The 18,075-nt window shown below is 45.3% G+C and overlaps 1 protein-coding gene across 5 annotated transcripts in view; it reads left to right on the forward strand.

Moving 5' to 3' along the window:
* The window catches only part of LOC126539647 (nuclear pore membrane glycoprotein 210-like), a 240,043-nt gene that overhangs the window by 106,501 nt on the left and 115,467 nt on the right, over window positions 1-18,075 (forward strand). For all 5 annotated transcript variants that reach the window (XR_008614325.2, XM_055075603.2, XM_055075601.2 and 2 more), the window contains 2 exons: window positions 1,146-1,252; window positions 1,314-1,454. Coding sequence is in view for 4 of the 5 variants with exons in the window: in XM_055075603.2 (XP_054931578.1) it covers window positions 1,146-1,252; window positions 1,314-1,454 (248 nt within the window). In the remaining variant the exon portion in view is untranslated. The remainder of the gene's footprint in view (window positions 1-1,145; window positions 1,253-1,313; window positions 1,455-18,075) is intronic.

Below are 18,075 nucleotides of genomic sequence, written 5' to 3' on the forward strand. Positions count from 1 at the left end.
TAAACGTAGGCTCTCCAGCTGGGAGCATGCTGCCTGCAAAGGGCATTTGGTTTGAAATTTAAGCTCTTCCCGTATCGCGCAGGGATATAATACTTAACACACATGATCATTAGCTGAAAATTGTCAGACCTAGTGAGGGGCCGGGCTCGTTAAGCATTTCATTGTTTTGACCAAAAGTCGCCTTATGTTAATTTTTTTATTTTATAGCCCATTTTCAAGTTTCACTCGTCGAAAACCTTTTTTTATTCCTATTTGCATCATGTTTTAAGCGTGAAAACCTCATTTGACTTCACTACTATGCAATATATATGTGCTTGTCATTGCCACAAGCAGTACATTAAGAAACAAAGAAAAATACTTTATTTTCACCCTGTTTCAAATTCAACTCAAATCAAACAATCAAATGCTGTCTGCCTACTGTCCTGCTCATGCCAAGTCTGTGAACATTGGAGCAAAAATTGACATAGCTTGGAAATTTGTTATCAAGAAACCCTTTTAGTGGGCTCTGTGCTGAGCCCTGCTTGCATTTTACTGTCCACTTTGCTGTTGCTTGGATCACATACTTCAGGGTTTAGACTGGTCTGAGCAGTTTGATGCTTTTAAAAAATGACGTCATAAGCAAACAGAAAACCAGGGACTATGCCACAAATATTTGGCATGTGCTACTAGGTTTTAGAAAGGTATTTAGATTAAATGAAGCACTTTAATAAGGAAAAGAAGCATAGATGCAATTTAAAAAGATGTGCAGTATATGGTATATGTCATGCCTGCACTTCTTGTACGTTCACAAGTGATGGGTTTGTTGTCAAATGTAGCACCTTGTTATTTGAGCTCAGGTGGTCATCGTGTGACCAGAGTCTGACAAAGAAGCCTGACAAAAAAGTCTTCATATTACCTCGCTGGCAGATTGGTGGCAAATCGGTAATATCTCCCAATGGCGACAAAGGCAACAGTTCCTTCCACCATTACGTGCCCTTCTCGTCTTTGCATGTGGTCTGTTGGACAACTATTCCAATGTATTTAAATTTTGTTGCAACTTGGCACCTACCTTGATTCTGAAGTAATTGTATTTCCAGGTAAATGGCACCCAAAAGGTTTTGAAGGCTTAAATATTTTTTCAGCATTGTTGGCATTTCTTCTGGCAGGTTTGTTTGTGTCCCCAGGGAAGTCCTGGGTGCTGGAGCGCCAGGGCATATACCAGGTTCTGGTGCTGCTGTTTGATGAGCACCACCACCAGGTTCACGCTGGCAAGGTGAGTGGCCTCTCTGTGTGCACAAGTAAGGTTGTCACAGCCTAGGGTATGGTTGTCACAGGGCCTGCAGGTTCATGTCCACCTACCACCCGAGTATTTTGACGTGCTCAGCTCCACAGAGAATGGCACCCTCTACCAGGTGCGCCCACTCCGGACTGGAAGGACAGTGATTAGGGCAGAGCTGCAGGGGTGCCAGCGACTGGTTCGTATAGTGCAAGCATCTTTCAAGTTCCTTTGGGATGACTGTTGCAATGTTCTGTATTTTTAAATCTCGATTGTTTTGTTTCTCGACATGTTGGCAAGTCAGATTGAGTACTGCCCAGCGAAAAAGAGAGAAACGAAAGAAACAGAGAGGACATAAGCCGGAGCACAAATGAACACAGATATTTACTAGGAATGCAGTCTGAAAGAAAATGTTTTGCATGGGCCAAAGACAGAATTCGACATGCATGCATACTCTGGTGTTAGCACCGGCGCCTAAAAAAACAATGCAGAACCCATGTCACAATGAATGACGACATTAATGCAATATGCAAGCAAGCAGCGTAGCAATACACTGTGTTGCCACTTCTCTACAATGTGAAAAATATAATAAATGCACTAGCTGTCACATTTTGAAAACAACGCATGGATTTCACGGTGGCGCCACTAGATGGTGCAGCTCATCCAGAGGGAAGCAATTTATTTTTATGTATTTATTTACAAATACTTCTGTCTCGTAAGGGAAGCATAGCAGGAGTGGGTACATACATTAGTAAAAACAAGAAACATGGGCAGCATAGAAATAGATAACACAGAAGTATTAAAAACAAATCAACAGGTCAAATTGTTAGGGAGCTGAACTACGAACTCTTCAATTGGCAATGCGCGAAGTGAGCCGTCCAATCGATTCCAAATTTCAACGGTTAGCGGGAAAAAAGAATTTAAAACAGTCTATATGTGATTTGAAAGAAACAATGTTTAATGGGTGGTCCCGTCGGGTTGCGCATGCAATTAAGGGCACAAATGAGAAGGGTGTCTGAATGCCAGATGATGTGTCAACAATCTTGTGCAGCATGATGATAAGTTCACGTGTGCGCCTATGTTCTAACGTTTGCGAAGATAAAGTGTACATATGTGAAGAAGGTGAAAAGTTGCGATCTTACCGGCCGAAGATGAATCGTATTGCTTTTTTTTTTAACTGATTCTAAACGGTCAATGTTGTGCACGTGATGAGGGGACCAAACAGTTGAGGCATACTCCAGGATCGGTCGAACTAGGGTTTTGTAAGCAGATAATTTACATTCGTTCGTGGCATTTCTTCAGGTTCGTTTGAGGTAGCCAAGTTTGTGAAGTGCTTTCCCAGAAATGTTATCAATATGAGCATTCCATTTTAAGTTATATGAAAAAGTAACACCCAGGTATCTGAACTCGGTGACATGGGTAAAGTAGTTACCGTTATTACTGTGAGAGAAATGCAGCGGATTCTTTTTGTTACCAAAGGTCATTGCAACTGTTTTAGTAAAATTAATTTTCATTTGCCATGCGTTATTCCATTCACAGAACAGTGAAAACACTTTGTTTAGTTCCTGTTGATCATGGGCATTAGCAACGTTACGATAAAGCATGCAGTCATCGGCATATAGGCGTAACTTCACTGCGGTGTCATTAATAACATTTGCTACATCATTAATAAAAATTATAAATAATAGAGGCCCAAGCACCGATCCTTGGGGCACACCTGAAGTTACAGTGGCTGACGATGACTGTGCATGGTTGAAAGTGACGAACTGGGATCTTAAGTATAAGTAGTCGGTTATCCAGTTGAGTAAATTATTGCCGTTAAGTATGATACGTAGTTTATGAAGAAGCTTATTATGGCAGACCATGTCAAATGCTTTGGAATAAACTATAAATATTGCACTGATTTGGTTGCGATTATTTAATGCGGAAGCTATGTCGTGAGTAAATTAAATGAGCTAAGTAACAGTGGAAAAACCAGATCGAGAACCATACTGACAGTGTGACAGTAGATTATGACAAATTACTGAACAATGTGCTTGTGAATAATGTGCTCAAGAAACTTGCAGCAAGTGGAAATTTGGAAATTAGGGAGATCGGTCGGTAATTACTAATTTGTTGTTTATCACCAGATTTGAAGACAGGGATCACATTGGCAATTTTCCAAGCCTGGGGAATGGAGGATGTGTCCAATGATTTATTGAAAATGACTGTAAGATAACGGGCACTCCATTCCGAATACCTTATTAAGAACATATCAGGTATGGTGTCTGGTCCCGCACTTTTAGTTGTGTAACTTACTTCGAGGTTGGGTAATTAGTGTTTCGAGCTATAAGTGAAAGGAGGATTGGTACCATCATCAAGGTTAACGACTGGGTGTGTTGGTATAGCATATTAGAGGTTGGATTGCGCAACATTTTGACGAGACACACAGAAGAGAAACACATTCTCTTCTGTGTGTCTCGTCAAAATGTTGCGCAATCCACCCTCTAGTACCATCATCAAGATGAGAGACACTGTCAAAGTAGCTATTAAAGGCTTCAGAAATGGTTATGGGATCAGAGCAAGGATGATAATGATAAGGTTGATAATGAAGGATACAGAGTCATGGGAAGAGGGTAGTATTGTTTTCCAAAATTTCGATGGGTTTTATTTCATGAAGGTTGACAGTGTTGTGTTGAAGTAAAAGTGTTTAGCTTCTGTCGTTTTTGTTTTTAGCTCAGACTTGAGTTAAAGAAGAAGTGAGTCGCGGTTTTCGTATTGTGACCGGCTGCGCTTGCGCATACGCTTGATGCGTCTTATGAGTTGAATTATGTCTCTTGTGTACCATGGATGCTTCGGGTTATGTTTCACACATGTTGTAGGGACGAACTGAAGCACACAGCTATGTATTAAACTGTGAAACTGCTCTAACAAACATCAACACTGCACGTTTCACTGCCAGACACAAAATCTCTGAAAGACGACTCTAGCAGTTCAACAATAGCATGGTCGTTAGCACGGGTAAAATTTATAACCATAGTGAATGTTGGCTTATGAGGCTCACAAACCACGTTAAATTTCATGAAAACACCCTTGTGATCTGACAGTCCGTCGACTACGTCACACTGAAAACTGCACTGTAACAACTCTTCATTAACGAAAACAAGGTCAAGAACAGAGTTGACTTGAGTTGGACATTCAACCACTTGTGTTAAATCGAATGATATAGCCATATTAATTAGGGATTCACAAACAGTCTTGTCACGACCTGTTGAAATGAACAAGTTCCAATCGATACAAGGAGTATTAAAATCACCTGTAATGATCATTTTCTAATTGTGGAGCCTGTGCTCCGCTATGTATTCTGTAATGTGCAAGAAAATGTTTTCAGAACCGGGCGGGCGGTATAGAGCACACACAACTGTCACGAAACCAGAGATGTTTATCTGACACCAAACAGACTCAGTATTCGGAAGCTCTGGCAATACAAAAATTTCAATGCCTTTTCTAATAAACAGAGCTACACCCCCTCCTTTAGCAAACTGTCTGTCGTTTCTGATAACTGAGTAATCTGGAGGCAAAAATTCTAGATCTGATATAGAGTTGTCGAATCATGTTTCTGTTACGCAAATAATTGACGGACTGTAGCACTCTACAAGCCAATTTAAATCTTCAAGCTTATTAAGCAAGCTTTGAGCATTTATGTTCAAAAGAGTTAGTTTCTGCTCATTAACGAGTCACTCTGTGTTCGTAGGCACTGCAGCACGTGGAGCCTTAACAAGCCTTTTGCAAACATCATCCCAAGTGTAACGAACACTGTAGACTATCAGGGAATCGTACTGCAATCTATACTTATCTGCTTCTTTGCGGATATCAACCGAATTGTCCCAGAGAGCCTTTTGAATTTGCCGTACACGCGCAGAAAAGTCTTCACTTATGTACATATCAGATCCTTTTAGTTTTCTGGCGTTTTTAAGGATGGAAAGCTTGGTTCTAAAGTCTTGCAGTTTAAAAATTACAGGTCTCGTATTTTCATTTCATTGCGTGCCAAGCCTGTGACAACGCTCAATACCTTCGCATTCCAAGTTTGGAAGACAGCAACTCCGATATAGAAGCTAATAGCTCCATAGAAGTTTCTGTTGATGGCTCCTTCAAGCCGTAGATGATTAAATTATTCCCACGAGATCGGTTTTCCAGGTCATCGTTTTTGCGGTCAAGTTTGGTGATGAAATATTTATGGTTATCAACAGTTTTCTCAAGATCATGAACGCGCTGAAGAGCGTCGTTTGCAGTTGAAGCCAATGCCTGTATGTGCGTAACACGCTGTTTAAAAGAAGCCATTCTAGAGTGGAGTGCGGTAATCTCTGTGCTGATTCGTGCTTGTCCGGCTAACAGTTCTGTTAGAATTTCCTCTGACTTTGGGCCTGGATTAGTCTCGACATCGCCGGACAGTTGCAACAAAATTCTTAAGGAATGCAGTGCACAAGAAAAAATACACACAAAGTGCTGAGGGTCTGGAAGCAGCAATAAGAAACAATTATCATTCCTATAAAATTTGAAAGCACAATTGTGGCCTACCTGCAAAATGAAGCACACATGTTTCCAAGAACCGTTTGCCATGCCGCTGCCAGACCCCCTGAAGAGAATTGGCCGCTGCGTCGCTTTTATGTCCCGTCGGGTACGTGTCGATGATGTTGGATCCAGTGTTGTGCCATGCGCGGTTGAGACAGGCGAGATCGACGAGAGATGGGGCTGTGGATGCATTGCCATCTGTTGGTTGGCAGCAAGAACTGAATGGAGGGCAACTCACCACTGAAGGTTCTTTTGAGGAAACTCACATTTATATACACAGGCCAACATGTCAACTAAGCGACTGTTCATGCGCATTCAGAGCCATCCTGGGGACTTGTCGAAACACGTATGGAAAACATCAGTGCATCATTACGTGGATAAAACCAGTGTGTTAAAACATAAAAGACCATAAACCCAATAGAAAACTTCCCTATCAAACTTAACAACAATCTACCGTGAAACACTTTCTTCCAAATATATCAATTCTTTTCCACTAAGAGTGACAAGACAGTCTGCTGACGCACTTTCCCCTTCCCTATCAATATGTGATGTTGTTAGGACCGTCACGTTGCAAAGTGTGTGACGGGAGGAAGATGGAGGCGACGGTGCAAGATGAGCACACACACAATTATATTAGACGGCACGTAGACAAGTAAAATATCTTAAGCTAGACCCACACATACAAGGTTGTTCGTAAATAGAAAAAAAAAAAATGTAGTCTCACGAGGTTGCGGTTAAGTCCGGAGTGTAGTGACACGTAGAGTCCTTGAGGTGGAACACTTGTTCGTCGAGTGATGACCGGCGCGGAATAGCAGACGCAGCAGCACGGGGCAGGAAAAGGTGGACGGCCCACAGCTCGGTAGACGAGAACAGGCCACTCGGTCGCCCGGCCACCCGAACCTCGCGCGTAGAAGCGGGTTCCACGATGCCGGCAGGCCGACCTGAGGCCTCGTGCAAGGCAACGACCCGAGGCGCTCCTCGTCTCGACGACGGACGCTCGCTCTCCCGAACCTTGCGCGTAGATGCGGGTTCGAGGCTGCAGCAGGCCGTTCCGGGGTCTCGTGCCGTGCAACGACCCGAGGCGTTCCCTGTCCCGAAGACGGACGCTCGGTCAGGTGAACCTCACCGGTAGATGTGGGTTCCGTAGGCCCGGCGGCCCTAGTCGTGCCGGCGTTCCAACCATCTCCGTTGCGCGAGCCCCTTTTTCATGCGCTGCACGAGCCTCCCTCGTCTTTCTTTTCCTCTTGTTGAGGCCGGCCGCAATGTCGTCTGCTCCTGCACTCGGTACTTTGTGTGTACTTCTTCACAATCACCCCCTACTTAAGAAAGTTCTTTCGTTCAAAGAACTTGAGGGTACTTGATATCTGCGGGTCCACCGTAGCACACACGCACCACAAGGGCATTACCACTGCACCACAGATCCGAGCACCGCACACTCGGTACGTTTGAGTACACATAAAAATTACCACAGTGCTACAGTTCCGAGCACCGCACACTCGGTATGTAAGAGTACACATAAAAATTACTACAACACTAGAGTTTCGAGCACCGCACACTCGGCATGATGACTACATTAACAAGACACAACACCACGATAGAGGGTAAAAAAAAGAAATCCACGAAACTAACATGCCAGGAAATGTTTGTTGTTCGACATTAAAGTCACACCGGTTTAACGTTCGTGCTTTTGAAATACCATGTTTCCGCAGACACGCTCTTTTATGTGCTTGGCAACCGGCTCATATAGTCTGCGCCTACATTCTCGCTGCCTTTAATATACTCAACCGAGAAGTCATACTCCATAAGTATGAGGCTCCAACGTAAAACACGGCTGTTGATGTGCTTGGCCGACTTGATGTAAACAAGGGGCTTATGGTCGCTCTGTAATATGAACGTGCGTCCAAACAAGTAGATGTGGAACTTTTGGACGGCCCACGTAAGAGCTAGGGCTTCTCGCTCAACTGTTGAATATGCAATTTCTCGTGGTTGTAGTCGGCGGCTTGCATATGACACCGGGTGCAGAATTCCTTCATGGCGCTGCATAAGTATGGCACCTATACTTGTTGATGATGCGTCGGTGCGGAGTACGAAAGGCTTGGAAAAATCTGGTGCTCTCAATATAGGTGGTGTAGACAGGAGGATCTTGAGTTCATCAAAGGCTTTCTGTTCACGTTCTCCCCAAACTACTTTATTAGGGCCTCTTTTCTTGGTCAGTTCAGTGAGCGGGTAGGTTACTTCGGAATAATTGTGGACGAAGTCTCGGTAATACCCCGTAAGTCCGAGAAACGAGCGTACTTCTTTTTTCGTCTGCGGACGCTTCGCAGCCTGTATTTTGTCTAGTGTTTCGACCTGCGGTTGCATGACACCGTTTCCAACAAGGTGGCCGAGGAATTTCACTGATCTTTGACCAATTTCACTTTTTGTTGGACGAATCGCCAACCCAGATTCTCTCCCTCGTAGAAATGACTCAATTGTACCCACGTGTTCGTCCCACGTTTCAGTGGCAATGAGCACGTCATCGAAGTAGTAGTAAATATGTGGTATGTCTGCTACTACTTTTCTCATGAGGCGGTTGAAAACAGCTGGTGCTGTTTTAATGCCAAACGGCATGAAGCGGAACTGATATAGGCCTGATGCCGTAGCAAAAGCTGTCATTGGTTTCGACTCTTCATCCATGGGCACCTGCCAGTAACCCTTAGAAAAGTCAAACTTTGAAAAATACTGTGCGTTCCCCAGTCTCCCAAAGATAATATCCACCCGAGGTATAGGCTCGTTGTCATTGACCAGTATCTTGTTGAGTTGCCTGAAATCAATGCATAGACGCATCGTCCCGTCTCTTTTCTTCACGATAACTATAGGTGATTGGTAGGCGGACTCAGATGGTTCTATGATGCCTTGTCGTAGCATTTCTCCAATTTCTTTTTGTACCGCTTCTTGGGTAGCAAATGGTATTGGATAGGGCCGCATGTTTACGGGTGTATTCGTGGTAAGTTTCAGCTTACACTGGACGAGACGTGTCTTGCCGGGAACCTCGGTGAATACATTCTCGTATATACTCAGTAGACCCGTGACTTGAGCGCGCTGGTCAGGAGAGAGCGATCCCGATAGACTCACGTCGGCCACCGATTCTTTTCCTTGAAATGGTACACATGGTAGATCGTCATTTTCGGTATCATCAGTGTGACAAGCAGCTGACGCTTCCGGTAATGGCGGTGATATAGGTGGCCGTTCCTCATACTTTTTCAGTAGATTTATATGGAACAGTGTCGTCCTTGTCCCGAGGTCAATAACGTAATCGACGTCATTTCTCCTCTCAAGTACAGTGAATGGCCCTTTCCACGTAAGAATCAATTTGTTGTTGTCCGAAGGTAGCAGTAGCAAAACCTTGTCTCCAACAGCTAAATGACGTGGTCTGGCCTTCCGGTCGTAGTGTTTCTTCTGTAAAAGTTTTGCTTTTTGAAGCTCCTACTTGGCTAAACGACAAGTGTCTTCAAGACGCTTCCGTAGCTCGACTACATACCCGTATGAGGTTTTTGCGTCATCATCAATATGATCACCTGTCCATAATTCTTTCAATATCGCCATGGGTCCTCTGACATAACGGCCATACAACAAGTCGAAGGGTGAAAAACCCAGACTTGACTGAGGGACTTCGCGATAAGCAAAAAGCAAGGGTGCCAAGTACCGGTCCCGTTTTTTCGGGCTCTCTTGACACATTCGTCTTATCATTTGTTTAAGGGTGCCGTTGAACCTCTCCACAAGGCCATTTGCCATCGGATGATATGGAGTTGTTGGCAACTGCGTAAAAGAGAGAAGACGGCTTAGCTCCTTCATCAGGCGTGACGAGAATGATGTGCCTCTGTCACTGATTATCTCCTGTGGGACTCCCACACGAGAGAACATCTCTAGAAGTGCCTCAGCTATTTTTTCTGTTTCAATGCTAGGCAGTACCACAGCGTCAGGATACCGCGTTGCCATATCGACCATTGTAAGAACGTACTTATTCCCTTTCTCTGACATGGGAGATAATGGTCCCACAATGTCAGTGGCAACTCTCTTAAACGGGGTATCAATGACGGGAGTATTTGCCAATGGTACTCGACATATTAGATGTTTGGGAAAAGTCCTCTGGCACGTATCGCACGATTTCACAAATCGCGTGATGTCTGATTGGAATCCAGGCCAGTAGAACTCTTCGCTCACACGGTCTGTGGTTCGCTTTATTCCTTGATGTCCGGCAAGGATCCCTTCGTGAGCCATCTTCATCACAAAATGACGAAGGCTTCTGGGCACGACAAACTGTTCCATTTGTTTCTTTGACCGCAGTGTGTACTTTCGGTAAAGAATTCCCTCCTTTACAAAGAATTGGACGTCGGCGAACCTCGTCTTCATCTCTTTGTCCACTGCGTCAAAGCATTTACGTAGACTGCTGTCCTCCCTTTGCCTGCTTTTCAAATCGATTGGGCTGATGTCTAGGGGGTTTATAGCTGGTACTGGTAACGAATGCGAACCTGATCTCGTCTGTCTGGTTGTCGCTGCCACTTCCGACTTGTCCCTAGTTTCTCTAGCAGCCGATGATAAAATGTCAGCAGAGATGGATTCATTAGTAGAACCGTTTCCACCTTCTGCTCTAAAGCAATCATCCACAGTGCTCGGTGTAAAAAGATGTCTTTTCCATTCATTGTCAGGATTGGAGGCATTCCGTACGCCTTTCAGATTTCCCAGGACAACATCATATAAGGGATTGTCCATGCATAAAACTCTAGTCTTGCCTGTGAAGAACGGTGACGCGATCTCCACGGTTGCTTCAGGTAGCTTCAACAATCGTCTGTCCAGAAGACAGACCGAGGAAATTTTTCCTGTCAGCTTACTGTCTGGTACGAGGGACCTTTTGACAATAATAGAGTCGCATCCCGTATCTCGCAAGACAGTAGCGGGATGTCCTTCAAGCATACCTTCGGCAGTAGGCATAGACTTCTCGTCTCATTTATGCGTTTGCGTTCTCCCGCATTCCAAACTTCTGGGAACTCGACGCAAGGTCTGTGTCTCTTCGTTTACTGCCTTGGACATGTCTACTTGTTGCATCGAGCACGAAGCCTTCTCAGAACTGTTGGGTTTTCTGGGGCAGTCACCTGTCTTGTGCCCAGTGCGGCGGCACTTTCCACAGACAGACGTATTTGTATTTGTACCCTTCGTATTGGTCCAGCAATCAGCAGCTCTGTGACCGCGTTTACCACAAAGAAAGCAGCGTGGTCTTTCCTTCTCTTCTTGTCGCTCAGGAGTTCGAGCTTGACCTGGTGGCTTGGTATGTTCTCTCTCGTTTTTACCTTTGCCAAGGTTGACTAACCCTTGCGCCTCCAGGTAATGATCAGTAGCTTCCACTAGTTTGTCAAGTCCCTGACAGTTCCTTTCTCTCAAAAAGACTGCCAGTTTCTCATGGCAAGTCATCAGAAACTGTTCTGAGACAATCTTGTCCTGCAGAGCATCGTATGTCCGGTCCGTATTGGCCATTTCTTGCCAGTGATCGAAATATCCCAGTAGACGACCGGCAAACTGTCTACCAGTTTCGGAATTATCGGGTTTCGCCGACCGAAACTTCCTTCGGTAGCCTTCCTCCGTGAACCTGAAGCGTTGCAAAAGCGTCTGTTTTAGTGTCGCATAGTCCATGGCATGATCCGGTGCCATTCTGCCGACAACACTCAGAGCTACTCCTGTCAAACAGAGGCTTAGCGATAGGGCCCATTTGTCTTGTGGCCAGCCCTGGCTCATTGCGACGCGCTCAAATCGTTGAATGTATGCATCCAACTCATCGCGTTCTTCATTAAATGGTGGAATTAGTTTGTGAGGACTTTGGTAGCTCTCGGTAGCATTTGCGTGCACACTCTCTGTAAGCTGCCCAGCAGTCATGCTACCCGCTGTCGCATCTAACTCCCTCAACTTTAACTTGAGCTCGAGGACTTCCCTTTCTGCCTTTAATCTAGCTAGCGCTTCGGCATCAGCTTCTTTTGCTGCATTGCGTTCAGCCAGACGTGCTTCACGCGCTTCCCTTTCGCGTGCGCGCTCTTCGTCTACCCATTGTTTTAGTGCCTGGCCGGTCAACCCCAGTTCTTTTCCAATTGCCGTAAGCTTGTCTGTCTCCATCCTCACCCGTCAGACACGCATATGCAATGTGCTGCTCTTCTCTATAGCGTAAGAGCAGTCCTGTTCGCGGACGCCAGATATGTGATGTTGTTAGGACCGTCACGTTGCAAAGCGTGTGACGGGAGGAAGATGGAGGCGACGGTGCAAGATGAGCACACACACAATTATATTAGACGGCACGTAGACAAGTAAAATATCTTAAGCTAGACCCACACATACAAGGTTGTTCGTAAATAGAAAAAAAAAAATGTAGTCTCACGAGGTTGCGGTTAAGTCCGGAGTGTAGTGACACGTAGAGTCCTTGAGGTGGAACACTTGTTCGTCGAGTGATGACCAGCGCGGAATAGCAGACGCAGCAGCACGGGGCAGGAAAAGGTGGACGGCCCACAGCTCGGTAGACGAGAACAGGCCACTCGGTCGCCCGGCCACCCGAACCTCGCGCGTAGAAGCGGGTTCCACGATGCCGGCAGGCCGACCTGAGGCCTCGTGCAAGGCAACGACCCGAGGCGCTCCTCGTCTCGACGACGGACGCTCGCTCTCCCGAACCTCGCGCGTAGATGCAGGTTCGAGGCTGCAGCAGGCCGTTCCGGGGTCTCGTGCCGTGCAACGACCCGAGGCGTTCCCTGTCCCGAAGACGGACGCTCGGTCAGGTGAACCTCACCGGTAGATGTGGGTTCCGTAGGCCCGGCGGCCCTAGTCGTGCCGGCGTTCCAACCATCTCCGTTGCGCGAGCCCCTTTTTCATGCGCTGCACGAGCCTCCCTCGTCTTTCTTTTCCTCTTGTTGAGGCCGGCCGCAATGTCGTCTGCTCCTGCACTCGGTACTTTGTGTGTACTTCTTCACACAATATGAATAGCTTCCATAATCTCCCTTGTGGTTTGATCTTTATACCGGAACAAACAAGCAGTTTTTTTCGCTCATGGTTGGCACCCACATTCTCTACAATGCAAAGGCAAGTGTAAAGCCCCCATACCTTTTAGTGATAACATCATCATCACCAGCCTGGTTACACCCACTGCAGGGCAAAGGCCTCTCCCATACTTCTCCAACTACCCCGGTCATGTACTAATTGTGGCCATGTTGTCCCTGCAAACTTCTTAATCTCATCCACTAATCTAACTTTCTGCAGCCCCCTGCTACGCTTCCCTTCTCTTGGAATCGAGTCCGTAACCCTTAATGACCATCGGTTATCTTCCCTCCTCATTACATGTCCTGCCCATGCTCATTTCTTTTTCTTGATTTCAACTAAGATGTCATTAACTCGCATTTGTTCCCTCACCCAATCTGCTCTTTTCTTGTCCCTTAACGTTACACCCATCATTCTTCTTTCCATAGCTCGTTGCGTCGTCCTCAATTTCAGCAGAACCCTTTTCGTAAGCCTCCAGGTTTCTGCCCCGTACGTGACTACTGGTAAGACACAGCTGTTATACACTTTTCTCTTGAGGGATAATGGCAACCTGCTGTTCATGATCTGAGAATGCCTACCAAATGCATCCCAGCCCATTCTTCTTCTGATTATTTTAGACTCATGATCCGGATCCGCAGTCACTACCTGCCCTAAGTAGATGTGTTCCCTTACTACTTCCAGTGCCTAACTACCTATCGTAAACTGCTGTTCTCTTCCAAGGCTGTTAAACATTGCTTTAGTTTCCTGCAGATTAATTTTTAGACCCACCCTTCTGCTTTGCCTATCCAGGTCAGTGAGCATGCATTGCAATTGGCCCCCTGAGTTACTAAGCAAGGCAATATCATCAGCCAATCTCAAGTTACTAAGGTATTCTCCATTAACTCTTATCCCCAATTCTTCCCACTCCAGGTCTCTGAATACCTCCTGTAAACATGCTGTGAATAGCATTGGAGAGATCATATCTCCCTGCCTGATGCCATTCCTTATTGGGATTTTGTTGCTTTCTTTGTGGAGGACTACGGTGGCTGTGGAGCCGCTATAGATATCATCCAGTATGTTTATATATGGCTCATCTACACCCTGATTCCGTAGTGCCTTCATGACTCCTGAGGTTTCGACCGAATCAAACGCTTTTTCGTAATCAATGAAAGCTGTGTATAAGGGTTGGATATATTCCGCACATTTCTCTATCCCCTGATTGATAGTGTGAATATGGTCTATTGTTGAGTAGCCTTTACGGAATCCTGCCTGGTCTTTTGGTTGACATAAGTCTAAGGTGTTCATGATTCTATTTGCGATTACCTTAGTAAATACTTTGTAGGCAACGGACAGTAAGCTGATCGGTCTATAATTTTTCAAGTCTTTGGCGTCCTCTTTCTTATGGATTAGGATTATGTTAGCGTTCTTCCAAGATTCCGGTATGCTCGAGGTCATGAGGCATTATATATACAGGGTGGCCAGTTTTTCTAGAACAATGTGCCCACCATCCTTCAACAAATCTGCTGTTACCTGATCCTCCTCAGCTACCTCCCCTCTTTGCATAGCTCCCAAGGTGTTCTTTACTTCTTCCGGCGTTACTTGTGGGATTTCAAATTCCTTTAGACTCTTCTCACTCACATTATCGTCGTGGGTGCTACTGGTACTGTATAAATCTCTATAAAACTCTTCAGCCACTTGAACTATCTCATCCATATTAGTAACGATATTGCCGGCTTTGTCTCTTAACGCACACATCTGATTCTTGCCTATTCCTAGTTTCTTCTTTACTGCTTTTAGGCTTCCTCCGTTCCTGAGAGCCTGTTCAATTCTATCCATATTATAGTTCTTTATGTCGGCTGTCTTACTCTTGTTGATTAACTTCGAAAGTTCTGCCAGTTCTATTCTAGCAGTAGGGTTAGAGGCTTTTCATACATTGGCGCTTCTTGATCAGATCTTTCGTCTCCTGTGATAGCTTACTGGTATCTTGTCTAAAGGAGTTACCACCGACTTCTATTGCACACTCCTTGATGATGCCCATAAGATCGTTGTTCATTGCTTCAACACTAAAGTCCTCTTCCTGAATTAATGCCGGATACCTGTTCTGTAGCTTGATCCGGAATTCCTCTAGTTTGCCTGTTACTGCTAACTCATTGATTGACTTCTTATGTACTAGTTTCTTCTGTTCCCTCCTCATATCTAGGCTAATTCGAGTTCTTACCATCCTATGGTCACTGCAGCGCACCTTGCCGAGCACGTCCACATCTTGTATGATGCCAGGGTTAGCGCAGAGTATGAAATCTATTTCATTTCTAGTCTCGCCATTCGGGCTCCTCCACGTCCACTTTTGGCTATCCCGCTTGCGGAAGAAGGTATTCATTATCCGCATTATATTCTGTTCTGCAAACTACTAATAACTCTCCCTTGCTATTCCTAGAGCCTACGCCATATTCGCCCACTGACTTGTCTCCAGCCTGCTTCTTGCCTACCTTGGCATTGAAGTCGCCCATCAGTATCGTGTATTTTGTTTTGACTTTACCCATCGCCAATTCCACGTCTTCATAGAAGCTTTCGACTTCCTGGTCATCATGAGTGGTTGTAGGGGCGTAGACCTGTACGACCTTCAATTTGTACCTCTTATTAAGTTTCACAAGACCTGCCACCCTCTCGTTAATGCTATAGAATTCCTGTATATTACCAACTATATCCTTATTAATCAGGAATCCGACTCCTAGTTCTCGTCTCTCCGCTAAGCCCCGGTAGCACAGTACGTGCCCGCTTTTTAGCACTGTATATGCTTCTTTTGTCCTCCTAACCTCACTGAGCCCTATTATATCCCATTTACTACCCTCTAATTCCTCCAATAACACTGCTAGACTCACCTCACTAGATAACGTTCTAACATTAAACGTTGCCAGATTCAGATTCCAATGGCGGCCTGTCTGGAGCCAGGGATTCTTAGCACCCTCTGCTGCATCACAGGTCTGACCGCCGCCGTGGTCAGTTGCTTCGCGGCTGCTGGGGACTGAGGGCCGGGGTTTGATTGTTGTATTCATATAGGAGCTTGTGGCCAAGTACTGCATCAGGGTGGCCAATCCTGCTCTGGTGAGAGACTGCATTACCGGTTCTGGTCACCGGGATGAGGCCGCACTCCAGGCCGGTTTATGCAATTTTATCCACATGCGGATTCTTTTTTTTTTTTTTTTTATCCAGTGGAAAATTGCGCTGCACCGGGATTCGAACCACGGCCCTCTTGCACGTGAGGCGGATACTCTACCTTTTTGCCACCGCAGGAGTTTTACATCTCATTTAACCTACAGTGGTGCCTTCTTCGATCAGTCAAGGTCGACCAATTTGATCTCTGTTAAACCGCACAGGTGGCACTCAACTGGAGAGACCTGGTAGTTTATGAACTGCACATGAGTAGCCATAAATAATAGAGGATAATTTTTTTTTAGTGATAACCTAGAAGAAAGGGCTAAAAGAGAACAGGGGATTTGAACTCGTGACCCTTTGATGTTGCCTGGAGAGAAAGCTCAGCCGGTTGGTCCGTCAGGCCCCAGGTTACATTGAAGTGGCATAGCTCCTGTCCAGAGCCTCGTACTTACGTGGTAAGAGACTGATGTTGTCCACGATGGTTGGAAGGCATACTTTCTTGGAAAAAATGGCCTCCGTTGATGAGAGTGAACTCGAGCGGCTCTAGAGACTAGGAAAAGCTTACGCAGGTGCGAGCCGAGCGCAGCACGCTTAGTGTGGGAAGCTAGCCCGAGTAACTATCCCAAGTACTGCTGCTCACGAGAGCAAAATGCCTTTGTCTAATTTTAATAACCCTAATATGACTACTTTCGGAGAGAGAACGGCCCAGAGGGCTGTACTACGAGTGCTATGACTGATAATTTTCTGTATACATATATATCTATTTTTTTCTCATTTTTGGGATCGAATGCGAGCGCTGTTCATTTGTTTCTGCGCGTAGTAGTTAAGAGAGCGAGTATAAGGGAGGAAAAAAAAAGAAAGGAAAAGGGAAATTACTGAAGCATAATTGCAGCGCCGTGGTTCTAAAGCGCACCCGCGGAGAGAAGCGGAAGGAGATATAAACGTGTGTGGCCATGGTACGCACGCAAAAAACTGCCTTAATAAATTTAGAGATTTGAGAAAATGTTACGTTATCAACAGATAACATGGCAAACAGCACTCGAATACAACCAGAGAAATTACTGAGACATGGGAAATTCCCATGAACTAAGTATGGTTTCCGAGAGAAATCTTCTAAGTATTGAACATTTTAAAAGATGAGGGAATATAGGATAATCTCCGTGCTTACTGAGAGGATGGCGTCTGCACGAGCCTACACCAGGCACCTTACTGAGACATGGAGCTCCGTGGCCGGTTCGAAGCCCCCCTCTCAGCCGGAAGTGCTCCTTTAATCTAACGTTCATGCAACGGCCGGTCTGGCCCACATAAACCTTCCCGCATAACAGAGGCAACCTTTTCACAATGGAAGATCTACATATAACATATCTGTTTTTTAACTTCTCGGAACAGAAACTGCATTCCTTGCCATGGTCCAATGATTTTTGGTGCAAACGAGAACAAATCATACCAAGCTTGTTGGGCACGGACATGACCACACACAACCGATACCTACTAGACACGTTCTTCAAGGAATGCGAAAACTTGTGCAAATATGGCCCAACCACCGGTCTTTTTTTATTGCACGTGAAATTTCTTGCTTTTCCCTTTACTTTATTAGTACCCTTTACCCACTTAATAAGATTATGACATGCCCTCAAGATCTCACTTTCTGGGTAACCAGCATTCTGTGATCTCTGAATCTGGGCAAGCAAACCCTCTCTCAGTGAATGCTCACATGTCTTCTGTAACATCTTATGCAGCGTGGCGTAAACAATACCGTTTTTTCCATTTTTGAGTGTCCTGAGGAAAATTTTAAAAGCGCCTTTGCCAAATGAGGCTTATATACCCAACAGAAATGGTCTTCCCAAAACCTCATTCTAATATCCAGGAACTGAATCTCATCCTTGGCAGGCAACTCAAAAGTAAATTTTAAACCTTTACTGCATTCCTGAAATATCTTTAAAATGCCAGCTACTTTACTATTTAGGTTCTCTACTTCTGTGACGATCAAGAGATCATCAACGTACCTAAAGACATTAAAGGGCCGCTCACCAGGTCTGGCCATATTAAGCTGACAAGCGCAGAGCATACATTGCCCGATAACAATCGTG

This window comes from Dermacentor andersoni, chromosome 11, assembly GCF_023375885.2.
Source record: "Dermacentor andersoni chromosome 11, qqDerAnde1_hic_scaffold, whole genome shotgun sequence".
Taxonomy (NCBI): Eukaryota; Metazoa; Arthropoda; class Arachnida; order Ixodida; family Ixodidae; genus Dermacentor; species Dermacentor andersoni.